The sequence below is a fragment of the Amphiprion ocellaris genome, chromosome 6 (genome assembly GCF_022539595.1).
Source record: "Amphiprion ocellaris isolate individual 3 ecotype Okinawa chromosome 6, ASM2253959v1, whole genome shotgun sequence".
In the NCBI taxonomy this organism is placed as follows: domain Eukaryota; kingdom Metazoa; phylum Chordata; class Actinopteri; family Pomacentridae; genus Amphiprion; species Amphiprion ocellaris.
The window spans coordinates 16,779,481-16,807,388 of NC_072771.1; the positions used below are offsets into that span (position 1 = coordinate 16,779,481).

Sequence of the window (27,908 nt, forward strand, 5' to 3'; positions counted from 1 at the left end):
GTCTGGAATGAGATATACCCACCCTCATGCTGCCTTTGGCTTGCCTCCCTGGACAGTGGGGAGCCACGGTGCGAGGGCCCAGGGTAAGGGGTTCTTAAGGCGCCTTTATCATCGTAGCCCACAGGGCTATGATGGGCTTTGCCTCCTTGCTCTGACCCCAGTGTAAGGGGAGAAGAGCGGGCTATAGAGCTAGCCGTGCTGACCACTGCACTGGGCCGTCCCTTAGGTGCCTCCTCATATCGACCTCTCTCAGCACGCATCTCCAGGTGGGAGGGTGCATTGTGGTAGGAACGTGGTGAACTGGCTATGATGGAGCGGACATCATGACGTTTCCCTGAACCAGGCGCCTCTTGTTTCATAGGTGTTCCCTAAAGAGAGGTACATGGGGAGTTAATAGGCTAAAAAGCTTTAAGGGTTGGATAGCCTCTACATGTGTCATTCGCATCTATATACCTGTGCTATGATGCCGTCCTTGGCAGGCTGTCTAAGCTCTTCTCTGGGAATGAGGTGGATAGAGCGGCCAGCCTCCTTAACCGTGGGCACGATGGCCTCTCTGCCCTTCATTGGGTCAGACAGTGAGCCCGACCCACGGGTTGGTGAGCCCTCTCTTTTCATCTGCTTTGCTTCCCTTCTCAGGTAGCCATCCTGAGGGTCAAGATGACGAGGTATACCTGAAATTGAAATATGTTAATCTATCTTTCTTCAAACAAGAGTGGGCAGAAAATATTTACATTTTTTTTTTCATAATTCAGCCAGACATGAGCCAAGAAATGGATGAAGCACACAAGGGAAACAGAAATAAAAATTCTGATAGGAATATATCAGCTCAGCTACAGCAGCAGAGGAGAGTTGCTTCATCTGTTACTATCTCTAGGCAAGACAATATAACACGACTATCTCACTTAACTGCTATCAAACAAATAACTATAAATATTGACATGGAAGTACTCCTGCCAGTGAATGACTTCTGGTAAGCTAGTGCAATCCGTGTCTTGAAAGGAAAAAGGCAAAAGAAAGCTTGCTTTCTCAGCAGCTCTGCTGAGTGAGCTTTGAGAATGTAAGCTGATGAAGTGAGAGCCCAATGAGTGTGTACTTCTTGGCGAAACACAGAATGCATACTGAGATCGACATTAAAGGTCATTATACTGCAAATAGGGCTGCCCTTTAGGTACAGACACTTTTAGATTCAGTTCAGAGATTTAGTGTACTGCAAAATCTTAAAGACTTTTGCAAGAATAGTTGTGTTGCTTCAATTTGCCATGCTTAAAATCACGCATGCTTGACCCAGTCGACTGCAGCTCGTAAAACAATGTCAATTTGGTTGTCTTCCACAATTATCAAAAACATTCAGTGCATTTAAATTACTTTTTTTATAGTTGTGGTAGGTGGAAATTTAGAACAGGCAAAAATCGTCAGACTTTTAAAAAGCACAGCCCTCCTCCTGCAGCTCTCTTTTGTCCTCTCTCATCACTAAGCCCCTCCCCCTAGAGGAGCAAACATTTCATATGTGCAAAAAGTTCAAACCAAAAGTCAGCATGCCCTTCTGACTTCCAGCAGGACTCGCATCCAAACTTCTCTGTTTAACCCATTCAGCTACCACATCCTACTCCATCAGACTTTGTTGCTCTTTGTATTATCTCACCTGATCCAGGTGTAAAGACCTGTGATTGGTCAAAGTCTTCGGCCATTGGCTACGTTTTCTAAAGTTTGATGACAGAGCCAAGAGGGGGTGTAGAAGTCTAGTTTTCTTTCAGAGAGCTTAGACTGCAGTACGCAGAAAGGATATTATAACTTTTTTCATATTAACAGCAAAAATAAAAATACTGCCTACCCCAACTTTAATGCTTACTCTGCAGGAAGATATAAGACAAAGTCTGCCACCAGGAATGAGTGGGAGTTTGATTTTAAACTAATACACGTTGAAAAAGAACATAAAATTTCCTGCTCAAGTCTTATATTAAGGTGTTAGATTGGTGTGTTATCCTACCTTGCGAGATAGAACCACGAATGTGATGAGCATCCTTGTAGGACGTGTGGTGCGGACTATCCCTATCATGAGGCATGGCTCGAACAATCAGACCTGAGTTGAAGATAGTTGACAAGTCTTGAGATGTAGGACTTTACATAGTAAGTGATTTAATCAATAATGAGTGTTGAATACATTAAATAAATGTCTAACATGATGGTTACAGGGGATTATCTCTTACCTTCACAGTTGGCTGCAGACAGCGAATCCCTCATAGGCAGTCCTCTAGAGATGCCTCCTTCCATGACATCGTAAGGACGCTTCAAGCCCAGAATGTCCCCAGACTGCCCTGGGCCTCGGCCCTCATCTTTGGGGGTCTGAGACGGTGGGCCTGCAAATTACACACATGCTACTTTATGTGCACAAACAGTATTCCTCAGAGTAGGAATAATACTCTAATCATTTATATGAATAAATCAAGGTGCAGATTTGTGCTTGTAAACGCAACAGGAAACCACATTTGATGTTGTGTTGGCATAGAGTAAAGCACAAAGTGTTAAACAGCTGAGCTGATATACTCACGGTCGTATGTGAGAATGTGCCCACTGATGCCCTCATAGAGCACATGGCCTTTAGACAGTGCCTCATCCCGCTCTCTCTCAGCTCGGCTGGCGCTCTCCTCTGTGATCAGACGTGCTATGGTTCCCTTATAGAGCACATCTGCAGGCGTCCCCTGCGGTGACAACAGAAGAAATGAGACCTGCACTTTGTTGTCTCAGTGTGCAGCAGCAGCCACTCTTAAGAAAATGTCAAAGTCTGATCACAATCTTGATATGGAGAGATAGAGTTTACAAGAAACACCTTTGACTATCAGCAGAAACCATTCACACTTAATTTCTCTATTTTCTGTCAAACTAACAGCTTGTAGAACCACCTTTATATGTCAATGACACAAAATACACAAGAGACAAACAAAAAAAGAACACCAAGCCTCTCAAAGCACCTTGAAGTTGTCTTCTCAAGAAACCTATGCACCTGCCTATGTGGCATACTACAAACTCTAAACAGTTAGCTATCTGTACAGGTAAGCAATTCTTATACCAGGCAGAGGTAATTACAATGTTTGATGGAGACTGGATTTAATTTTGTGCTTCCTGTGTTACTATGAAATTCATACCTTTACGATTTCAAGAGAATAACACAAATTATATAATTTTGCTACATTCTAACCAGCACATATTAAGAGCAAGCACTAAAATTAAAAACCTAACAGTGCATACAATTAACAAATCAGCACGATGAAAACATTTACAGATCAACCACAACATTATGACCACTGACAGGTGAAGTGAATAACATCGATCATCTTATTGTAATGCAATGTTCTGCTGGGAAACCTTGAGTCCTGACATTCATGTGGATGTTTGACATGTACGACCCACCTAAGCATTGCAGGTCAAGCAACCGCCCAACCCCTTCTATGGCGACAGTACTCCTTGATGCCAGTTGCCACCATCAGCAGGACAATGCACCCTGACACAGCAAAAACTGCTCAGTAGTGTCCCCCATTCACCTGGGTTCCACACTCCCCAGATCCAAATCCTACTGAGCATCTGTGAGGTGTCCCAGGATAAGCCAGATCTAGGTAGGTCCCACCCTGCAACCCACAGGATCCACAGAATTCACTGCCACCATCCTGGTGCCACAGGACATCCCCAGAGGTCCTGTGTTCATGCCCCACTGGGTCAGAGGAGTTTTAGCAGCATAAAGGAGACCAACACAATATTAGGCAGGTGGTCATAATGTTATGCCTGATGGGTGCATGTTTTAAGTGTTAAAACACAATTATTCAATATAGAAATAACACATTTCTGTTAAAAGCCCCTGATAGTTAATTTAGGAAAATTACAATGAGTCACAGTACAGGTGAATTATAATTCTATTTCAAACTAGAAAAGCACTCAGAGAGTGCAGTACTCTGCCAAGGCTGCTCAGTCGACGCATCATTTCCAACGGATGAAATCTTTAATAAAAAATTACCTTGCGTTGAGCACAGGCATGTGCTATGCGTGTGCATGTTATGTATGAAGACCGAATTGTGTGTGAATTACTCTTATAAAGGTCTATTGATCAGTTCATCACTTTTGGCAAGCCTTTGATTTGCTAGTGTTAAAATAAGCGTTCCCTCCAGGCTTTTATTTTGAAGGCGTATTTTTAATGTTGTGGGCTTTTATTTTGTCACCATTCCAGCGGCACACGAAGTGTTTATCTAGGAAGCGGTTTCTTGACATGACGAAGACGCTGCTGAAAAGTCCAAAAATTCATGAAAAGATAAAAGAAAATGGTTCCATGATGTTGCTGTCTAACACAAAGGATGTGTATAAACTTAGAAGCACCTAGCTGGAATTCGGGCAAGCTCTTATGGTGAAGAAATGAGTGAAGGACAGAAAGGTGAATTTGTGTTCAAAATAAGGCTGACGGCTGAACGTAAATAAAGGCTGTGTGAAACATCAGGAGCTTCACCATTGTCTGGCTGGGGTTTGCTACATTGTGTGACCTAAATATGTAGCGGGCTGCAGGAATTGATGGGACTCAGAAACACCCCACAGTTCAATCAATTGTTCCTTGTATGATTTCCAACTGATAAATCATGGTCATTTTGTAGTAGGATCGCAATCATGTGATCGTCAGCAGGTAACTGACACAGTGTTCACGTCGTGGTTACAGTGACGCCGTGCCGGCAGCTATATCTGGCAATGGGAAATCTTTAACAAAGCCGTGGATCCAGACTGTAAGCCACATCACTGCCAAAATGTAATCACTTGGTCCTTGTGTCATTTCTGACCTTCCCTGAAAATTTCATCCAAATGCATTTGTCCGTTTTTGAGTAATGTTTCACACAGACAGACAGACAGACAGACAGACTCTCAGACAAATGTACGCCGATCGTCACATAACTCTGCCCTTCCTTGGCGGAGTAACAATTATTGTAGAGTTGGTGTGAATGATTGGGAACACTCTTTACTGCTCTTCTTTTCGGGTAATGCGTCTGCGACACTAAGCTGTTAATTTGCTGCAAACTGCTGATAATGTTACATATGAAACAGAAAGTGTCCTGCATTTCTTGAACTGTTTTTACTGCAGTCAGTGTTTCTTACAATAGTGACATATAACAGGAATCCAAAACAGTAAGCAAACAAGTGCACAAAAACACATCTTTGAAATACAGAGTTGTACTCCCAGATGAAGCGGAGGTGCAGCCACTTGACAACAGCGGATGACAACAAGCGGCTTTGTTAAAACCTTGACTCACATCACTCGTACCCTGAGTATGAGTCATATTTTTACACTGCCTGGTGAAGGGAGGAGAGCGGGAGTGGACGGTTGAATAACAGACACAGTAGGGCCTGAGAGCACATTTCTCATCTGTTGGTTGCAGCTTTTCCCAGAAATGACTGAGGAAGGCTGGGGGCCAGACTAGTAGGGTTTTTGACGAATGAGGAGGGAGGGGGGTTCTGTTTACAGGATCTGATGGCACTGACTATAGCAGTCTTTAGCTACTCCATAAAAAAATGCATCACTGCCATATCTGAGTGTGTACACACACATCTATCAATCCACCTAGCTAGAAGCCAGACAAATAGATCTTTCCCTCTTGAACGGTTACACTTTATCATTCCCTTATCTTTCCTTTTACTAAGCTATCACAGTGTATATCAGCCTCCTCAACATTCAGTTGGTCTTGTAGGCCACTTGGATTACAGTGGGTATATCAATGACTGGGTTTAGCCAGCATCTAGAGTAAATACATAAATAAAAGAGGGAACAGACGCGGTACAGTGTGTACCTGTTGCTCCGACAACAGGGCCACTCAGAGCTGTGGTTATGTCACAGCACTAGGAAAATCCAGCAGCCACAGCACTTGTTCTGCCTCATGACCTCTCACCAGTTCTGCTGCTCTCTCTTTCATCATAAGTACAAAGCTCAGATTTGGAGCATAAAGCTCAGGTTTCATACTGTATGCTTAGAAGCCAATGGCTGCATATATGAGCAAAACTAGTGTGAACCACTGGAAGAGGGTGGGATAATAAAAAATAACAAGCATGGCCTGTCTGTGTAATAGCTGTACGAGGCAGTGATATCATAAGCCTTAACACAATTTAAAACAGTATCAGTTTCTGTTCACTATTTATAGCTATTATATCAACCTTCAAGAAATCAGATTAACCTGAACACAGCACTCTAGTACTGTAATATGAGGAGAAACACTAGCATAGCAAATCTCATCTAAATCTATATGACCCATTACCCTGCCTATATATTACAATATCTTAAAATGGGTTATGTAGATACATTTCAGAAGCTGTTCACAGGTTCTTCAAATAAAAAAGGGGAAGAGAACTGCCAACTGTCTGTTGTAATGCACTACTAAAACTACTTGAACACTGTCAGCAGAATTTTCATAACGTACACACATCAGGGATTGCCGCGCCCATCACAGCAGTAGCAAATTGCAACAGTCACAGTGAGAGTTAAAACACAGCGGCAGGGGATTATTGCTAGGTTACATCATCAAACTAACAGCTTAAGAGTATTTTAAAGGGAAACAGCAATGATTCCCACATGACACAGTCAAAACAGATGTCTAAACCAATAGGTATTTTCTGACTAGAAAGTCAGTTATCTCTAAAACATCCTCAATTGGAATTAACCTAGCACATAAGATTAAGTGGAGACACAGCAGCTTTGTTAAGAAGAAAGCCCCTGGAAAAACTCCACTGGAATCAGCAGAAAGTGAAAAACACTTAACTGGGACATTACTAACTCCTCCACAGCAGCAAAAAAAAAAAAAAAAAAAAAAAACAACACCCAGGACCTACTTCAGTGATGTCAGCTCACCTGAGTAATGGAGCCCCCTCGGTAGGAAATTGAAGAATCTGGATGCATTCTGGTCCCTGGGATGCCCTTAGTGATACTGCCCCCCTGTACAGCTGGAATAGAAGTTGTAAAGAAAACAAGGAAAGAAACTGTAATCCAAAAGGTAAAGTTGGACTAAGAGTAGGTGAAGTAAAGCACAATGTAAACAATCACTAGGAATTTAGGTTTGCATACAGTCCTGCAAGGCCGGCCAAGAAGCCAAACATGTATAATTCTAGTTTTCATTCTCAGCACCATATCTAGTGATGTTAGAGTAAAAATTTGGTCAGTTTTCCACATTTAGTAGAAAAAGGAAAACTGCGTTGGGGCATCATCGACTGTAATCGCAGCCTTAAATTTTCCTGAGTAAGTGTCTACCAGCTTTGCACACACAGACTTGGGCAGTTTCTTCAATTCTTCACATCCTTTCTTTTTTTTTTTTCTTCACATCCTTTCAAGCTCTGTCAGATTAGATGAGCTTCAGTGAACTCAACTCCCCACCTATTCTCAATTGAGATTTAAGTCTAGCCTGGATCACTCAAGTACATTCGAAGACTTGTCCCCAAGTCACTCCAGTGTGGTCTTTGCTGTGTGCCATGGGTCACTGTCATGCTGAGGGGATAAATCTTTTCAGCATGACAGTGCTGAATAAAAAAAAACAAAACAAAAAAACTCATGATTTGACTTTATTATTCAAGGGTGTATGAAATCATAGCTGATGGCAAAAATATCATAACTCTCAAATAAATTTGTTGTGATGGAGAAAAACTGAATATGAGAAGTGAGTGAATATTTTATCCATCGATTTAACTCCTTACCCCCTACACAGGCCAAGGAAAAATGCAAAAGCAAAAGTTAAATATCAACTCCTTGTAAATGGAAACAATGTGAGGAAAAGACAAGGCACCCACCACGTCCAGTGGTTTCATGAGACACTCCCTGGGTTGACAGGTTATCAGCCTGGGAGGATGAGCTGTGAGGGGACAACTGCTCCTGCTTTACTACTGGGAAAGTACCTGTGTCGTGCATTACAAAATGGAAACAAGCACAGAATGAAGAGACAAACAGTAATGAGAAAGTCACGTGTGTAGTAAGGCAAGAGTTAATTAGATCTGAGTATCAGGTGTGGTAGTGGTGGGTGGCACCTTCCAGGAAGAAAAAATTGAAGTGTACTAATCCCTCCAACCAATTATACTCACCAACTTTCCTTTGATCCATCCAAGGCAACCCCATCTGTGTGGGGGGCATCTTCCCATGGTCCAACCCATGAGCAGGACTGTGCAGTTGCACTGGGGTGCCCTGAATAAACACATATTTGATCATAATGTTTATAAATACCATCACTGCTATGGCATTTGTTAGGTTGTCACATTGATTTTTAAATAATGTCCTAATATTGGGTAATTCTGATTATCTAAAAGCAATACTTTTGTGTGTCGTGCTATACCTGTGTGATAGAGCCTCCTGGCTTATTGGAGGAAATGAGAGGTGGAGGCTCTGGCATTGTGAGGGGTCTCACTGCTGCTAGTCTACTACTGTCCTGAGGCAGGCTGGATAGTGACGGGTGGCCTGCTTGCTGGAACGCTGGTAGACAGGAGAGATTATGAGATTGAGCATTAGATCTTTGGTAAAGGCTCTCTAGAGGACCTTCAGTGTCAAGAAGTTTCCATAATGCAGTATATTACTCACCGTACAAATTAAAATACATTGTATATGATGCTTGTAAAGAATATAGAGAATACTTACAATTGAAGTGGAGCAGGTGCTGGTCGTGACTGATCTTGGCCATGTCTCGTGGGGACATGGGGTAGGGGGAGAGAACTGGGCGACCCAAGTTGGAAGTCCTCAGGTCATCGGGGCCCAGTGCCTGCTTCTTGGCGTCCCCATGCGGAGAGAATGCTTGGGACTTTTCTGCAACATCAACACATACAGAGAGTCAGGATCAAGACGCAGCATCCAGATAGAGCAATCAAGAAGCCGTCCTTTTGCCACTAACTCAGTGTTGTCGACAGCATCATCACTGTCATCATAATGACACAGAATCCCTCGTGCCACTTGCCACTCAGAGTGACACGCCGCTGAATAAGTGCACTAACATCACAAGAACCCATTGCTAAATTTCAGCTTCAAGTACACAGGTAAAATCCAGCAGAGGAGGTGATTGCACTGCAGTGTGCGAAAGGTGTGATTAGAAAGAAGTAGGGGTAAAAGGCAATGGGTGAACCTACTTAATCCCTGCAGGAGGGTCAGTAACCACCTCTCGTTGCCTTCCAGTTCTGAAGGGACACAAACACACCACAGTTCATCGCATCCTCACAGCATTGTTCTCTTGCTTGCCTTCAGATATGCACTAACTACATTAACTCTCTCCATTACATGGGCAGAGAAATACTAATAAATATCTATGCTCCTATGTCAGGTATGAAGAGCTTTCCAAATCTTCTACTTTTCTTAAAACTAATGATAAAGCGGCTGCTGTACTTTAACGTTCCCAGCTGCTGTGCCCAGTTGGTAATAAAAGACCTGTCTTTGTCTGGACTGGTTCAAGTCTTTCACTGTGCTCTCAGACATTCACATTCCACAAGCTTACAGTAAGTGCACTGAACTAGACTATATTCCCTTCTGGGTCAATAGCAATACCAGATCATTTATCAGTTTCCTCTTCACGAGTGTCCCAGAAACACTTGAATACCCTAAACACTAGAGAACACAGACTCAAGGTTAGAGCTTGTAGCAAGGACCAACTAAGCAAAACTAGATCAAACACTACTAGAACTGCATGTTGCGCAAAACTTTCATTAGCCATTTTTTAATATTTTTTTTGTGAATGTGAATTCATTATTCCTTGCACATTTTAAAACTGACAACTCCAGCAATGTACCATGTCATGCAGACATACACCCTGCAGTAGAGTGACATGAATGAGACACAAAAAAATGGCACAGGAAAAAGGAGATAATGTGCTGGAAATTGTATGAAGTTCCTACATTCATAACATGATAGTTAAATGAGTTCATAGGCAACACGAATAGTTTTCTGTAGTGATAAAGGTCTGCGTACCATCTTTTTCACTGGTGGAGGGGCTGCGTGGGCGAACACGGGGGCTGCTGCTGTGAAGAGCCTCCCTGTCTCTGTCCGACTGTGGGGTATATGGCTGCTGTTTGCCTGGCTGGCCTGAAAGTTGCTGCTGCTGTTTGACCTCCTGAGAGGACTCCCCATGAGCCATGGTGATCTGCTGCTGGTAGAGTGCCAGGGCATGGGGGGGTAGCACTGCTTTCCCACCCCCACTCCGCTGGCTGCCCTGCACAGAGGCCTCTGGCATCTGCGCACAGGACAAGAAGGAAATAAAAAGGTTACATACATGCCACATTCATAACACATAAACACATGCCCAGTTCTACCTGGCATTTGACATATGGTTAGCCACATACAGTATCTGATCAACATGATAGCTAATACGCATCTCTTATTTCTTAGTAAGCTAAAGTTTCCCTAATGCCTGGCATCTCATTTCTTCTCCACAAAGCAATCTATCCCATCGTCCTCCATCTGGTTGGCTTATCTCAAACAAAAATGACAACAATTTCACCTGCTACATGGTTATCTCTGTAAGCAGAGAGCCAGGGATAATGTTGATACCACTGCAATGGGAGACTGATAGTGTGCATGTGCACGTTTACAGGAGCTGAGCAAATCAGTTTTCAGTTACAAAACACTACCTGAATCAAAGACACTTTCCAAGGGTAAAAAAGCTGAGATGCTCTTGCCTCTAACAGCTGTGTGACGTGTGAGAATAAAAAACTATGAGACACACAAAATGTAACTAGTAACTCACAATAGGTGGTATAGCAGCAGCCCGCTGTTTGAGCTGCTTTAGATCCATGGGCTTCTGTAGTGGGGATGATGTGACCCCATCGTGAGTGTAGTTCAGCAGGCTCGGCCGTGGAGAAGTCATTCTACAAACGCAGAGAGAGTTAAGTGAGTGGGAGTGAGATAACATTTCCTGATTAGTGTTTCCATAAACTCATGTAGTTCATCCTAATTTGAAAATCTCCACACACTGTTCAGTGTCATTTGCTTTCCCCAGCTGAAACCAAATTTTAACATTCAATAAAAACTTTAAAGAGCAAAAACTGAAAAATATCACAGAAAGAGTGAGGTTTGTCTGTATATTTCCTAATAAGACACAGAGAAATCTTCGCTATTTAACTATTCAAATGATGGGGGGGAGCAGATATGCATGGTGTGTGTGTGCATATGGGGTAGATATGTGTTGACAGAGCCTGGGAGTGCGAAAAAGAATTCCAAGTAAAAATCCATATATATGTCTCTCACATCTGTCGTAAACGCACATCATACTCTGAATCACAGACGGATACACACACTGATGCACAGCAGCACAAGAGTGCGTACACACATACGCACACACACACTCTCTCACTCCCTTTGTTTGCTTTGGCAGAGAGGGCAGCGTTTCCCTCAGCTTTGCCAGTACATGCAGTCTGCTGTCATGGAAAAAATTGAACAAATACCCTGCAAACAAGACTAATCACTCCTCCCACGCACTTTGACACCCATTTCTTGTGGCCTCAATCACACACAGATTGTATATATACATCTATATATAACTATATAGATAGATAGATAGATAGATACAGACAGACAGACAGACAGATAGATAGATAGACTAGATTTTATACACACATACAAACACACACACATACACACACAGATTTTGTCCTTCATTCATACAAAATGCAATTACAATCTCTGGCGGATAGCAGAGAGCAACCTGTGGTATACACACAAGTGGCTTGCCAAACATGGCTTTGCTGCTCTAAAGTGTAGCTAGGCAACGAATACCACTTCAAAACCTTCACTGGTTTGTTGTCTGATGTCTGCTGTGGTAGACAGGAGAAGTAGGACGCTTCGTAAATCACTCAAAAACCAGAAGCCCTTTGACACTAATAATGTCAACCACGCCCAAAGATGTCGATCGTGAAATTAAGCAGGAAAGAGACATAAAGCATTGTTTTCAATTTAAACAAATAGGAAATTAGATTTTCTGAAAAAATAAATAAGTAAATAAAATCACATTTTCACTAAATCCTAATAACTCTCACCTGTTCTTATCTGTGTTGTCTGTCTCCTCCACCTCATCGGCGCTGCAAGTGGCACTAGAATCACTGTCCCCATGCGAGCCTGTTTTGGATGCATGATCCTTTTTGGAGCTTTTGGTGGAACTTTTTACTTCCTCTGCCTCTGCTGTAGGAGGTTTTTTATCTGTGGCATCACTGGGTGGCGTTGGCTGCAGCTGCTCTTTGTTGGGCTCTCCTGTTTCAGTCTTTATCTCCTGCTTGATGGCTGAGTCTGCATCCTCCTTGACTTGAGGTTTCTCATCCCCTGCCTGGCCCATGTCTGATTGGGCCTCCTCCTTGTCTCCGCTGTTGGAGCTGCCCTTGGACCTGCTCGAGCCTTCCTCTTTAGCCTTACTGTCCTCGGATGAGTGAGGCGAGGGCAAGCTCTCTGTGTCAGAGCTGTTGTTGGCTCCACCTGGGACACAGACAGAGGACAAAAAGAAACACAGATTAGGGCTCATACTGTAAATCATGTTATATCTCCTTGTCCTTTTTTAGTCCATCTTTTTCCCATCTCTTTCTGCTAAACCAGATTCTTCACAGTGCCAGTCTTCTGCCTAATCAGGTTTCATTGTACAATAAGAGGGAACACAAAACCAATTCAGATGATGGATGAAATCCCCTGGGGCATCAGCACTCCATTGTGGAAATGCAGTCTATGCAGTATACTTCTATCAAAAAACTACAGCAGGATTTTCATGACACTTGTATGCTTGTCACTGCAGAGCATGATATTTCACATCAACAGGGAACTACTCAGAGTTACACTGTTATATGAAATTATATACGTATTAAGTTGCCACATTACTAGGTACACCTACACAATCTAATGCCATCCAAAACAACTCAAAGATAAGCTGCACAATTACAAAAGATTATTGTGCTATGTTCTCATTAAATCTAATATTTTTCAGGCCCTCAACTATAAGGGCTTAGGAAAAATGGAAATACTTAATGTTATAAAAAAAATACTATACACAAAGAAAACAGCATCCTATCCAAAACAGCTGTCAGGCCCTAAATACAGGTAAAAATACAATTCAATTCAAACAATGTTTTTTTTTTTTTCAGATATTCGCACTATATATGCAGATCCTCAAACTGGTGTACCTTCTCCATCATCAGGGGCTTCCTCTTCATTGCAGCTGGCTCCTGATCCTTCCATCTCCTCCTCCTCTGCTGCATACGGGGCACTGGCCTCCTCATTCTGCAGGGCTTTGCCCCTACGACGGGCCTTTCGCTCCTTCTCCTGGGTCGAAACAAGCACATACTAAATAAAAAAAAGCCCCAGGGAGCAAAGATCTTTGATCCAAAAGTGAAACCGAAACAATATTATAGCATGACACTGCATAAAAAGCATAAATGACTTTACTTTGTCCACATTATGAGGTAAAAGTGTGAATTGGAAACTTTCCCTCTGCTTACCGATTTCATTTTATGCTGCTGCAGAATCTCATCCAGTTTCTGCCTCTTTTTGTAGTTGAAATAGAAGTTCTTGCACTGTGACACGGTCTTTGATCCCACCATCTTGGCGATGGCGGACCAATTCCTACCATACTGGAGAAGGCCTGGAATTGAAAGATAGATAGGCAGAGGGATTAGGATACAATATAAAGAAAGAAGGATAGACATGGATGTGGCCTTGTTGAGAACAAGATATTCTTTAAGCAGCTGTTTTAAAAAAAAAAAAAAAAAGGTGCTGCAACCTGTGCAAAGCGCACTTCTTGTCAAAAGTAATGGTTATTTTGGTTTATATACCATCAACCCTATCTCAATTAACAATCTCTTCTAGTGTACAGCATGGAAGTCTGGTCATGGTAAATCAATTGCCATAAACATCTGTCTCTATACAGCTGTCTAAGCTGTAGCACAGGCTGGGAGTTTTGTTCACACTGTAACATAGATACATACACGTCTTAAATAGGGAGAGACACAAAGTGAAAGAGTAAAAGAGAGGGGAGTGGTGGTGTGGTAGGTGAAACGTCAGTCACACCAATGACATCATTAACTCTCTCCACTAGGTTCACTCTGTGTCATATTCTAACTGACTTTGATGTGACCCAGTTCCAAGAAACCCTAGTCCTTTACCCAGTCAACCACATGATTGTGCCTTACACAAGAGTCTACTGGCACCCACTGGGACAGAGCTGTGATAGATCAACCTGTCATGAAACACGCAAGCAGGCGCGCACACTCACACAAACAAACAGTGCAATGCATGTGTGCTAAAAGTAGAAATGTAGAGAGCAGTCAGCGTGTGAGTACAAGTGAGTGAGAAAGACAGATAACGTAGAATTTGCTCCAGTGCCCCCTTCCCAGAGTCTGCTGTGAGCTAAAGGCAGCTCATTAACAGTGTGTTGTAAGAGGCTTAGCTTACACCACCCACTTGTTTCCTGTGCCAGCCTGACAGGTCCTGGCAACAGGACAGCCTCTCAAAAGGTTGTTGGGGGTGGTGGGTGGGAGGAGTGTTATTAGGAGGCACAGTGCCAACACGTCTTAGGATAACCTTGGACATGGGTTCAGGGGTCTCTGCATCTCATCGCTTAATGGAGGTAGTAGGACAACAAGCAGGACTCTGAGCCAAAGGAGAGGAAAGGACAGCTGTTTGCAGCCTTGTCATTTCAACTCTCACATTAATCAGAAAGACTGAATCGGATTGAGGCTTTGACTAAGTCAGTAAAAAGACGACTACTGAGCAATATCTGCAAATAAGAGCTTGTCTATTAATTGCTTTCAATTTAAGATCTATGACAAAGATTGTACATATTGATGTATACAGAGATACTTATGATCAAGACATTAAGACAGATCTAAAAATGTCACGCAAAATATGATAAACTGTCATAAAAACTCTACATCCCTTGCAAAGTCATTTCTGTTACATTATGTCTCTGCACTGACACAAGTCAAACACTACTTCTGCAGCACATACCAACTGATACAAAAACTACTTTGGTCAAAAAGGTGAGAAAAGCTGTGCATCATCCAGCAAATGTGGAAAGATGTACAATATTCCCCATCATGCTGACAATTTATTAATGCCAGTATAAAAGAACTTCTAAAACAAGTAAGAGTGATCTTAAAGTCTGAGCTTCTGGTGTCTAAAAGCTGTTGCACACCTACAACCTGTCAAGTGTTAAAGTGGAAGAGGTTTTTCAGCTGAAATATTCATTGTTGCCACTAAAGGCATTGCTAGAAAAAGCTTCTCAAAGACTTGTCAGCCTGACTCTCTCCAAGAGCACTGAGACATGTGACCATAACCTATTAACCTTTTACAGTCATCTGCAGGAGAGGAGGGGGTAGACAGCCATACAAGTCAGACACCCTCCAACCTGACAGAATACACATAAACATACACATGCTTGGACTAGCCACGACACAAACACTGCCACATAGCATGGAGTGGAGCTGAAGCAGTAGCAATGAAGTCAAAGGTCACTTTGTTATGACCTCTAGCTACGTTCAGTTTATTCCGTCATATGCAAACACACAAAGCACAATCCAAAGCAGCTCTGGTTGACTCGGGGCCTTAGTTGCTGGAGAAACACACATGGAACAAACATCCAATAAGAAGCAGCAATACTGAAACAGGTGGTAGCCTCACACCCAATCAGGGCACTGTATTCCCATTAGCTCCTCCCAGAGAAAGTCCAATCAACACCTGGTGTAGCCAAAAAAGTGGTTGCTCCTGTCTGTCACATGCCTGTCACTCCAGCCGTCTCGTGGCCCTGCTCTGGATAATACTATCAGACGGTCTGATCTCGAGATGGCCAGCCGGGAAGCTCTTCAGGGCTGGGCCTTTCGATCCAGAGCAGAGGAGATGAAAACAGCTCAGTCTCGGCGCTCTTCCTGCCAGCTGGCTTGATATTTGAGCCGGTGTCAGGTTGACATGCTCCACAACAGCACATGCTCCTGGCCTCTCCCCTCCTTTTCCTCTCCCTCTGTCCACCCAGTGCTTCGGTGAGTGCTGGTCTGCTCTTCTCTGCCGTGTCTCTCCCCAATGGCGGTCGTCTGGGAAGACTTCCACAGGAAAGTGGGACTGTGGGGCGGTGCTATGTGCTCAGCCTCTCTCTCCCCTCATCTGATCTCTCCTCTATCTCTCTTTTTTTCCCTCCCTCTTTCCGTCGGTCTGTCCCTCCCCCTACCTCACTCTGCCAGCAGGCACCGCGGCACGCACACACACACATGCACACAAACGCATGAGTGAGTACAAACTCACTCGAACCCTCTCTCTCTGTCTCTCTTGTTAATACTCTCGCACATAGACACAAACACACACTCAGGCAGTCCAAGAGTAAACAGAGAGCAGGGAGAGCAGCCTGGAGAGAGAGGAAAGAGATAGAGAGAGAGGGAGGGAGAGAGAGAGAGTGAAAGAGAGAGAGAGGTAAAGAAAGAGAGAGAGAGAGGGAGAGCAGAGCCACTGAGCCAGACAATGGAGAAAGGGAAAGGATATAGAAGTAGAGTAAGCACAGAGAGAGGGGAGGGCAGGAGAGGGTAGAGAGAGAGTTGATGTTGATACCATGAGAAAGCATAAAGGCTTTCACATTTTTCCTGACTGACCTGCTTTTCATCTTGAATGTGACCTCTTGAGTTTATAACAACACAGAGTGAGGGCAGAGAGAAAGTGAGTGGGGGAAAGAAGCGCTTGCCAAATCTTCCACAGCTCCTGCCAATCTGGGCCGCTGCCATCTCCCAACCAAGAGACACAATGAGAGACCGAGATAGAGCAACACCAGAGGAGAAAGGCGGAAAACATAATATGGCATTCTCTACCTGCTGCTCCTTTAAATGGGTTCTTCCAGCACGCAGAGCAGGGGCCATTATCCAGCTGCCTGCCTGCACCCAAGCAAAGCCTGGCAGATTAGTGCACTTACATAAACACCGACCAAGACTGGTGTACAGGCAAACACACACAGCTTGGACCAAGTGCACTGACACAACCTTTGCTACACATACCTTACGTGCACAAACACACGGCAGGCAGAGCTAGTGGGTATAAGACAGAAGCATTACAAATCCCTTGTTTGAGATACCAGTCTTTATGAATAGCGAAGACAAGAGTGATTTTTTTCTCCGAGTGTGGCTGTGCCATCTTCGAAGGGAAAGCTGTCTGGCACTGCCGTGCAAGAATGTGGATGTCTTCCTAGGCACTATAAATGCAATTATTCAGATCTGTTTAGCTCAAGGGGATAAACACATCAGCATCAGGACACCTAAGACTCTTTAAAACATATACATGTCAAGCACCTGCCAGGGAAAGCACTTTTGACAAGCATATTCAGTACTGTGAGGAAATGGGGGGACGGAGGTTATGATCTTGGAATCGTCTGAGTTCTTGGAAGGGGAATCCCTTTTGGCAGGTGTGGGGGTGGCTGCTAGAACTGATGAGAAATGGTAAGAGCAGCTCCTCCTCTTCAGTCCTCTGTACTGTAGCTGGGGTTCTGTGGTTGTGGTTACATAAGCTCTTCATAGAAGCCCTGATACCACCAAGCTGCCAGGCTAATCCTCTGGGATGGAGCACCCCACTAATCCCACAGCAGGAGAATGGAACTGAAGACATTAACCAGGATTACTACACAGGACTGTGTTTAAGCCAGGCCAGCGCCAGTTAGTGCAAAATAACCCCTTAACACACAAACCTGCATGCATACACAAACCCCAATTTGCAGGAGAGACACTAAACACATTAAAAGCAGATGCCAACTCCTGGACCAAATGTGCTTCTAATATCCCATTCAAAGTGCATGCGAGAGACACTTTATCTACAGTTGATTGCAAGGGAGGACAGGTTAAATTACTCAGAAGCAGAACTGAGTCACAAGAAGCATGATGACACATCACATACAAATGGCCACAAAGCAGCTGTCTTGCAGTGAAATTGGGTTGAGTCATGTACAGAATGCAAGACTTGACATCACAAAGGGGGTACTTAGTCACCAAAGACCAAGATTTGAAAAATCATCTGTAAAAGATGCATGTAATCCATGGATCAGCCTGTGTATTTTCTAATGAAAAGATTCAAAAGTAAATAGATATTTTGAAATGTTAACATTACTGATTGAAGTAGCAATTTTTTTGGAAACTTGTAAATCAGTCTTTTTTTAAATATCCAGCTGTTTGTTTTAACAAATCAGCGGAGAATCCCAATTAAAATAGTAGCATGTGGCTGAATTCACTGAGAATGAGGAGTTCATTCAATCAGTAACTGTATGTAACAAACAGTAAAACACACAGAGTGCTGGTGCAATGAAAATGGGCAGAATGTCAGCGACCTCTGTGAATCAGCCATAGTGTTCTGGGTAATCTTCAGTCAGAGACAATAAACAGCTAAGTTAATGACTGCTGCATTTGCAGGGGCTGGCTGATAAGGGGCAGACTTTACAGCCTCCTTGATAAAAGACAGGCTGCCTTGACCCAGAGAGACAGAGAAACGGCTCCAAAGAGCAACAGACCACATCCAGGCAGACTGACACATTCATGCATAGACACAACCTAGCAGCACGTGGCGGTTGCTGCCTCATTAACAGGAAGTCACAGCCACATCATTTGTCTATGCTTTCGAACAGTGCTTGAGCTGCTAGTGTTCTTTCTTTTGATAACTGTACTATAATGCATGGTTACGACAATGAAGCTACACATGATAGGGAAAAGAACATTTTATACTGTATTACCTTTTTTGGCAGTTTCCATCTCCTCTTCAGTCCAGCGAGAGCTCTCATTCATCTCCAGAATGGCTGTCAAAAAAATAGAGAACCACCAAGTTAGAGAAGGCGGGAGGAGGGGGGGAGTGGGCAGTTGTCACAAAGTCAGTTAGGGAGTGACTGACAAGAGGAAAGGAAGGAGAGGCAGAAATTAGAGAAGAAAAAAGAATAAGAGGGTGGGGGGCAGGGTGGCTTGTGTGGCCTGCCAGTGAAACACTGCAGCACGGGTCGCTAGGGACTGTTTGTTTTAGATGGAGGAAGCAGGAAATCCAAGGAGAGAAGTCAGTTAATGATTATAGACATAACAACTGGCTTCTTTCCCTGCACAGGCCATAAGCCAGGCTGTCCCTGGCCCTGCGTGGCAGACACCGGAGCTCGAGACTGTGCTTATGTGTCCTCTATATGGACCTGTGAAGGGCACAGTGGACCAGCCAGCATTGCTGCCAGCAGGGAACAAACAGTGGCAGGGGTGGGGCTGCTGACTGAGAGCCCCTACAGCCCAAGTCACCTGGGGATTCCCTGTGACCAAACCTGTGCTGCAGGAACGACTGCAGCATGTACACACAACTGCTGAAACATCAAAAATCCCATCGTAGCCTGCAGCAAGAGTGTTAGTGCGTGCACGGCTGACTTACCATCTGCGAAGAAACAAAGCGCTAAGCGGAGGGAGGGGGGCACTGCTGACACACAGCATTTTGTCCTTAAATAATATTTCTGTCTTTTGCCGACAGATGGGATTTTGACTACATATATTTGTTGTGATTTCTCTTCGTGCCATTTTTGAGTTGTTGGCTTGGGTAAAACAGTGAGTGTAAATGAACGAAGATAAAAGAACATGAGTGCTCTCTTGTGGCGTGGAACAGGAGACCAAGTAGATCAGAGGAGACCAAATTCAAATTCTGTGTACTGGTGTGAAAATATTTATCTGTAAACCTTTTTTATTGCTACAGCTTATCTTCCATTGAAAAATAACTTAATAATAAATGATTATAAAGTTTGTTAATACTGAATATGTAAAATAGTGTAATCACAGTCTGTGTCTGTATTTAAAGCAGCCAGTTTCTCCTGGAATAATGTACAGATGGACCTGGAATCATCAGAGCTGGTCATCTGGTTACAAAAGGGGTGATTTTGAGTCCATTTTAAGGTCAAGGTGATTACTCCTAAATTTGCACAGAAATCATTTTTGAAATTGCACCCATTTTGTCCTTGATATTTTATTGCATACGAACTAGATTTTTTGTTCTCTGTGTGGGACAGTTTGTTTGGTGTACTGTTTGGGTTTATTGCTTGCTGCCATCCTGGTCAGGTTGCTCTTGAAAAGAGACTTTACTCTGAAAGAGACTTTCACATTTTTAAATAAGGGATAATATAAAAATATACACCGGTAACATCTAAGCAGTTTGTCCAAGAATTAATTTCATGTTTTACCCCACCACGTTCCCTAATTATGTGAAATGTGCCTGTAGTCAAATGACAGGTTTTTTCTTATGTTAAAGTAACACAAGACAGTGGAGCGATTTGCACAATTTTAGTGCAGCGGAACGGAGACTGACCGAGTTCACTGTTGAGTGGCGGTGTAGTGGTCTCCTCCACTTCACTTGTCATAGAGCGGGTGATACGGCCTTTGCGGCGTCCCTGGCTATTAGCTGTGCGTCGACCCTTGAAAGCAACGGCAGGCTCTTTGTCCTCTGCATCTTCTCCAGAGGTGTCGTCCCTGCATTTGAGAAATGTTAGCAAAGTCAGCAAGACATACACCAGGTTTGTGAAGGGTTTGCATATAATGGTGCAATGATATGGATCAAAGTCCTGTAAGCAGTCCATTCATTTTTGGGCAGCACTGTAGGGCACTGACGATAATTTAGACAAAAAGAGCTGCGTTTTTATTGTCCAACAACTAAATGTTCTCTGTCTAATTAAACATGTGCTTCATTGCCAAAGACAACCGTTACACAGGTAAGGTACTGCATCTTATGCCAAGTTTTTGCTGATGACTACAGATCAGACTTTAGGCTGTCAAAGATATCAAAAAAAGTTTCAGCCAAATGTTTAATATGATGACTTTGGGCCCATTTTCTATTTAATAGGGCTATAAAATTTCTGAACTGCTGTAAACCAGCGCAAATGTATACAACAATTAAATTAGAAAGCTGACACTTACAGTTCAAACCCATAATGTTAAAGTACAGAGCTGGCAAAAAATTACATTCTTATTACGCTAGAATTTGCAGGCTGCAGTGTACATTGTGGGACATGATTCAAAATCATTAAAATATACTGTTTTTGGTAAAGGTTAAAAAAGTGTAGGGAGATCACAATAGTTAAATAGCAAAATAGCAACAATCCAATATATTCTAAGATTCAAATCGGGGCCTGCTGCTATTCAGTCTGGCCCAATTTTTAATTCAAACTTACATTCAACACATTCCTAATGCTACATTACACTGGCTTTAGTGCCCTGACCCTAGGGACAGACATGGTTGTCTGCATGGGGACATTCATGAATGCTGAGGAATGAAACACAAACTTGGAAATGTGAACGTGTATGCACACGTTGCTTTTTCATTCTTTTTATTTGCAAGATAATTTATCGAGTGCCAGCACAATGGCATGCCAAGAGACAGCCACTGAGTTTGAACCCTCTGCTCCTCCATTCATCTTCCCCAAGCTCCATTAATCTTGCTGAGGGGAGTTGGTGGCACACTAAATATAGGCAAGCCAGCTGTGCCAGGGGTGACAGGTAGGCAGAAGGGTGCGCTGGGAGTCACGGAGTCCCTTGGCCATGTCTCAAAGCAGGGAGGCAGTAAGCAACGCTTCATCATCATCCTCCAGCCCAAAGCAACTGCTAATAAATATGGCCTGCCATTGCTTGAAACTGCTGTAGTGTACGGCCTCAGCTGACAACGTAGTGCCTCAATACAGTGACTGCTGTATCTATCTATTAGTTTTCAGGAAACACAAAGCAGTGATACTCCATCTGTTGTTCTTGCATCCTTCGTTGGCACTATGCCTAAAACACCCCCTCCTTTACCACTAAACCCACCTGCCCGCCCACTCACCAACACACACACCAACCCACACACACACTCCTCTTTACACACTGACATTTCAAACTGACAGCTAGGTTAATTACAGTGCTCATTTTCCCCCACTAAAAACAACCCAGACTAAAAAAAATAAGCACAGAATTGTAAAAATGAGACTTGGCATCCTATTGGGAAGGGGAGAAACATAAACAGGAAAACAGCTGCTGTATTGGGGAGAACGACTGGATGCGCCAATTTGCCGTAGGTGGAAAGTCTGGCTTGGGGTGAGGGAGTAAGAGCTCAAGGGTTACACAATGATTGGATTTCCAGATCCACTCCCACTAGCCAAAATTCACTCCTACTCCTTTTCCTGTATCCTGACCTAGAACAATTTTGAAAATGGTGAGTTGGAGAAATGGAGTGAGCTAGGAGATCACTACAGTTAGTAGTGCAGACAGTACAGGTTGTGGTTGATACAATATGAAAAATGCTACAAATATTTTTAATCGGCTTCATCTTTTCCTCTTCCTTATTCTGCTTATTAACTGAATAAGTAAGTAAAGTCATCTTTACAGCACGCAATGTTGAGACTTCTTAAAATGTTTGATACAAATAACATGACTCTCGTATCCGAGGTTTAGTCAGTACTAGAAAGCAACTCACTTCATTCCATCTTCCTTGTCTTCAGCTTCATTTTTTTCTTCATCCCGCTCTCCTTCCTTCTCTTTCTCCTCCTTCTCTTTGTCTTCCTGGCTGCTGCGGTTCACCTGTTGCTGCTGTTGCTGCTGCTGGCCGTGCTGCAGTGGCAGAGACAGGAACAAGGCACGACTGAACACAGTGAATTACCACCGTGAATTTGTCAAACAGATGACAGCGGTAAATGCTTATCTGTCAGAATAAAGGTGAATTCTGTCTTTCAGATTATTACAAATAAGGAGGGGTGTGAAAAGACTGCCATGAGAATGTCAATGGTTGATAGTTACTGTTTTTCTTCAGTATTTTTTTCCAATATTCCTATGTAATTACAAGCTATTTTGTTATCTTCTCACAGCGAATGACTTGGCACTGTCAGTGGCAGATCTGACGTCTGACATGACTAAAGACTGCATGGTGTCTGGCTGACTTTTTGATAAGAACTACACCATGGTATTTTAAAAAAAACACAAACATGAGACATATAATATACAATTCTTTCTTTGCCATTTCTAAAATCTTAGTTTCCCTCATTCTAGTACAGGACACTTGAAAATTCCTATTCACTTTCAGCATAGAGCAAAAAAAAAAAACAGGATACGAAAGTTCCGAAATGACAGCAGCACATTTCTGCTGTGTAACTTTTCCTCTTTAAGCACCCAGAACCACTTCCTTGCCAGTTTCCTGCCTGTCTGGGCTTTTGGGGTTAGAGTTCAGAAATGCAGCCTGGTCAAACACCTTAAATGCTGCTTAACACTGACCAAGCAGATCTTTGTCAGGCATCAATGCCATTTGATATCAGGGGCTGCTGCCTCTATGCAAAAATTCATCCAAAGATCTGTTGATCTCTTTATTACATATTTGCTCTACAAAAAAGATGCAAATAAAAAGATACGAACATAAAAAGAAGCAGAGTAACATGGCACAGTGACAAGAAAAATGTAAAAAGCATCTTTCTCGTACAAAAGCCTTTTTCTTCATTTGCGCAGTATTATTAATGTCCTCTCCCTCAATTTGAAATTAACTCTGAAAACAAATAAATGTCATAACACGATGGGACTTAATGGACTCTGAGTTTCAAAATCTGTCTAACAATCATAAGTAGAGATCTGCACTGCATCTAAACATGCACTGAGCTGATCCAGGGGGAGCTCTCCACAAAATACAGATAAAGGGGCCGCTCCATTACCGCAGTATAAAAACAAGAAAAGCACTCAGGGAGTGCAGTACTCCGCCAAGGCTGCTCAGTTGTTGTATAATTTCCAACGGATGAAATCTTTAATAAAAAAATGACTTTGCGTTGAGCACAGGTGTATGTTATGCATGTGTATGTTATGTATGGGTACTGAATTGCGTGACCTATTTTTAGTAGGATCGGAATCATGTGATCGTCAGCAAGCAGCTGATGTAGTGTTCACTTGTCATAGCTACAGTGACACTACTTCGCAATGATACAGAAATCTTTAACAAATCCGTGGATCCAGACTATAAGCCGCATCACTGCCAAAATCTAATCCCTTGGTCCTTGTGTCATTTCTGAGCTTCCCTGAAAATTTCATCCAAATCTGTTAGTCCGTTTTTGAGTAATGTTGCTAACAGACAGACAGACAGAAGGACAAACATACACCAATCGTCACATAAATCCACCACATTCCTTGGTGAAATAAAAAGTTGGGCTGGAAACACATTCACATTGGTATTATGCTATTACTTATTCTCACTATTTCTCCTCCACCCAAACATAACCCCTATTAGCATTTGCAATCATTCTGATGTACAGCAATGCACTTTGTTCCTTTTCTGTAGGTACCTCCCTCTGTGACTGTGAGCTATTAGAACTAGCTGCTACTCTGGAGATATGAAGCAAACTGCCAGGTAATGAGCAGAGGTTTCTTCAAGAAAGATGAGAAGACACCATCTTCATACAAACAGGGAAAGGTCGGCAGTAAATTATTGTGTGGTTCATTAGTACCCACCACCACAAAGTTTAACAGCTACAAAAAGTGGTGACGTGGGGTTCAACACATTGTGGCACTCAATCAGCTCAACTGACTGACCTTTACCGTACTTCTGAACTCTTACACTCAGAGTTCTGCAAAGGGATCAGTATACCGTTAGTGCTGACAGTGAGGTGAGCGAAGTTGTGTTTACACAGGAAACGTTTTAAGCAAGAAGGTGTCTCATTTTCAGAAGTGTTAAAATCATTTTGCATGCTGCATTTGTGCACCAGACATTTCATATTTGTCTCCGTTATATGCCTTGTGAAGCATCCTGTGCTCTTAGACTAACATCCATCCATCCATCCATTATCTATACACCGCTTAATCCTCATTAGGGTCGCGGGGGGGGGCTGGAGCCTATCCCAGCTGACTCGGGCGAAGGCAGGGGACACCCTAGACAGGTCACCAGTCTGTCACAGGGCTACATACAAAGACAAACAAGCACTCTCACATTCACACCTACGGGCAATTTAGAATAATCAATTAACCTCAGCATATTTTTGGACTGTGGGAGGAAGCCGGAGTACCCGGAGAGAACCCACGCATGCACAGGGAGAACATGCAAACTCCATGCAGAAAGATCCCGGGAAAGCCGGGACGCGAACCAGGGATCTTCTCGCTGCAAGGCCAAAGTGCTAACCACTACGCCACTGTGCAGCCCTCTCAGACTAACATGTTCAACTCAACAAAGATAAAATGCCCAGGTTATTATTGAAAATGAGAATTAGTTCTCAGCTAACTTACTTCGTTAAATAAAGGTTAAATAAAATATATAAAATTCCAAAGCAAGTCTTTCTACACTGTCCAAATGGATAAAATCTGAGTGACATCTTTTTAAAGTTACAGCCACTGTAGACCAGGAAAACGGGAGAAAAGTTAGTGGCAGTGATTCCTGCCAAACGTGTTTGACAACAGAGTATAGCATTAGACCTGGAGTGTAATCACATGTTCTTCTTCACCTAGCAAATGGTATGAGTTCTTGTGGATAGATAAGTTAGTTAAGTGATAGACAGCAGCTGTTGTGGTTGTAATAGCAAACTGTGGTTCTGGGTGTGCTTACAACCAACAGTAGAACTGCGCACATCAGATTTTCAGGCCTGTACAATGTGTGATTGGACCTCAATGATCAGATATAGAGCATTTGTTTGAACTGTGAACTTAAAGGCTGAGAATACCTGGCTTCTTCCTCGGCGCCGGTAGTTCCTTCGCACTATGTTCTTATAGTTTTCATTCTTTTTGGTCAGGTAGTAAAAGAGGACACACTCTGCCACCGTCTGAAACATGAAAGAAATTCCATTTTTCATTTCCCTAGAAGACAGGATCACTCCAAAAGCCACATAAAAAAAAAAAAAATCAATACCTTTCGCTCCAGAAAAGATGCAATCAGACCAAAGTTTTTAGGGTGCTGAATGAACCTGTGGGAGCAGAACAAAGCTAATTAAATGACTTCAGATCACTGGTATTTGCTCAGAGGCTCTAAATGAAGATGGCAAAATAAGAGACTGACACAGAAACTGAAAATTTAAAATTAGGGATTACCAATTCAGCTTACTTTTAAAAAATGCCCCAACAAAGTACATATATTCAAAAGCTATGCCATTAAATCATTCAATCAAAATGTGTAATTTAATAACTTACTAGATATCACATATGTTTTAGTATTTGTTCTAGATCACTGGTATAAAAAAATAACTGAAGCTCTCTGTATGTGAGTAACTTTAAAGTCACCAACTTAACTGCGTGGGTTTGATTTGGCAGCTTTAAATGCCTCCTCTCGATTCTCATGAAAGGGGAAGATGTACTTCCTTAACAACAACTTACTGACCTTTCATTGGTCACACATGCTTCACAGGGAGCAAAATACATATTTCATCTTGTTGCTTAAAAATAAGCTCTCCAGCACTGTGCCTATTAAACTGGAGCATGGAAAGCTAATACGGCATTTAATAAAAATCTGAAATGTTCAGAGTTTAATGTATAAAGAAACAATAGGAAAATCTATGGTCATGTAATATGTTGCATTCTGAGTATCAACACAAAAATGTTACAGTCCAAAAATGTTTTAGGTGTATTTTTGGTTAAAACAAAAGCCAATCTCGCAGGTGAGAAATAAGAGTAAAAGATGATTTTCTAATATTTAAGGAAAAAATATGTTTGTCACCTGAAGTGTTGTGCTTACTTCTCTCTAAAAGTGTCCTTCTCCTGCTCGCTCCACATATTCATAACCTGTCGGTCCTTGTACACCTTCATGGGGTCATCCATCAATCCATTCATGTTGATAAACTTGATGCGTTGCTGCTCAGCATCAAACAGCATAGGTGGGATGACCGCCAGCTGTCGCATCTGCTTCTCTGTGTTCTGATGTCCACGCGTAACACACACACAAGACAGAAAAACAACATCCTGGAGTAAGTGGGCTGATCTCCAGAGAAAAACTATCTGACAACACAGTGCTTATACAGTCATGTCCTATGTGAAACTTAATGTGGTAATGCATACTGGTTTGAAGTGTGAAAAACTTCAGAAAGAAAAAAAGGGGAAGTTCAGTGTGGTTTGTTTGCTCAGCATGCTGAGATGTGCTCCTTGTCCAAAGTCAAGCGCTCGGGAAATGATACATTTCCTGTCACTCTTCAATTTACAACTAAAAAAAAGAAAAAAAAAGAAAAATTAACATTAGACAATGTCTAATGTTTGGACAGGGGAGAGTAGCAAAATAAGTTACGAGACCTTCCAACAGACAACTACAATATATTTGATTCTGGATTCCAAATATATGAACTATGAGCTTTTGATTGTTTTTAAATGAACTACAACCTTGTCAGGCCAAATGGCATGAATTTGGCTGGTATGTATGAAGTGTACTCAGAAGGCTTGAACAATTGCCAAAAAAATCTTTTCTTGGATAAGACCTGTGCTTTTCATACGAAACATTTTGTTTAGATCATGATTTTAAAGTCCATGCTGAAGTTCACCCTTCTCTGCTTCAAAGTTTGCTTCTTTGTGGAACTGTTAAATGTGGACGAGTACACGGACAATGATTACGGCTGCACCAGCAGCTGAAGCTGTACCAGCAGCTGAAGCTGTACGTCAACTGTGCGCACAATAAAAGGAGGAAAGACTGTAAAAATGAGACCGGCAGTAAAAACTGCCAGAAACTATCAAGGTTTTGGCAGCAGTCCAACTGAAAGCAGCTGTGCTGCTGTGCTTTCCGCTGGGATGCAGTGGCCTTAAAGGGCTAGCATTTAGCTCTGGCTTGCCCTGCTAGCTTAGCTTTTACAAATATTCCCGTGGCATTCCATTCCATCTGTACAGCTGAGTGCAATATGTCTGAAACAAAACCAATGTTGCTGTGATCTGAGAGGGCTTGATTCACATTCATGCAGATTGTTATCTTTATTACTATGTGCTGCAAATGCTAATAATGTTGTATAATACATATTACTACTATGTATTATAATACATGTTAC

At 42.6% G+C, this 27,908-nt stretch overlaps 1 protein-coding gene across 6 annotated transcripts in view; it reads right to left on the minus strand.

Annotated features, from left to right (window-relative positions):
- Positions 1-27,908, minus strand: part of ncor2 (nuclear receptor corepressor 2) — a 94,640-nt gene that overhangs the window by 14,174 nt on the left and 52,558 nt on the right. For 3 of the 6 annotated variants that reach the window (XM_023290293.3, XM_023290291.3, XM_023290294.3), the window contains exons 12-33: positions 26,621-26,799; positions 25,802-25,856; positions 25,617-25,715; positions 22,412-22,545; positions 20,279-20,439; positions 18,693-18,755; positions 13,447-13,589; positions 13,132-13,270; positions 12,007-12,436; positions 10,719-10,839; positions 9,944-10,205; positions 9,112-9,159; positions 8,630-8,794; positions 8,331-8,467; positions 8,083-8,182; positions 7,795-7,899; positions 6,866-6,957; positions 2,549-2,699; positions 2,208-2,357; positions 1,988-2,080; positions 454-671; positions 23-368 (exon numbers count right to left, since the gene is read on the minus strand). In XM_023290293.3, coding sequence (XP_023146061.1) covers positions 23-368; positions 454-671; positions 1,988-2,080; positions 2,208-2,357; positions 2,549-2,699; positions 6,866-6,957; positions 7,795-7,899; positions 8,083-8,182; positions 8,331-8,467; positions 8,630-8,794; positions 9,112-9,159; positions 9,944-10,205; positions 10,719-10,839; positions 12,007-12,436; positions 13,132-13,270; positions 13,447-13,589; positions 18,693-18,755; positions 20,279-20,439; positions 22,412-22,545; positions 25,617-25,715; positions 25,802-25,856; positions 26,621-26,799 — 3,391 coding nt within the window. The remainder of the gene's footprint in view (positions 1-22; positions 369-453; positions 672-1,987; positions 2,081-2,207; positions 2,358-2,548; positions 2,700-6,865; positions 6,958-7,794; positions 7,900-8,082; positions 8,183-8,330; positions 8,468-8,629; positions 8,795-9,111; positions 9,160-9,943; positions 10,206-10,718; positions 10,840-12,006; positions 12,437-13,131; positions 13,271-13,446; positions 13,590-18,692; positions 18,756-20,278; positions 20,440-22,411; positions 22,546-25,616; positions 25,716-25,801; positions 25,857-26,620; positions 26,800-27,908) is intronic. The other 3 variants (XM_023290295.3, XM_023290292.3, XM_035957261.2) reach the window with 2 other exon arrangements.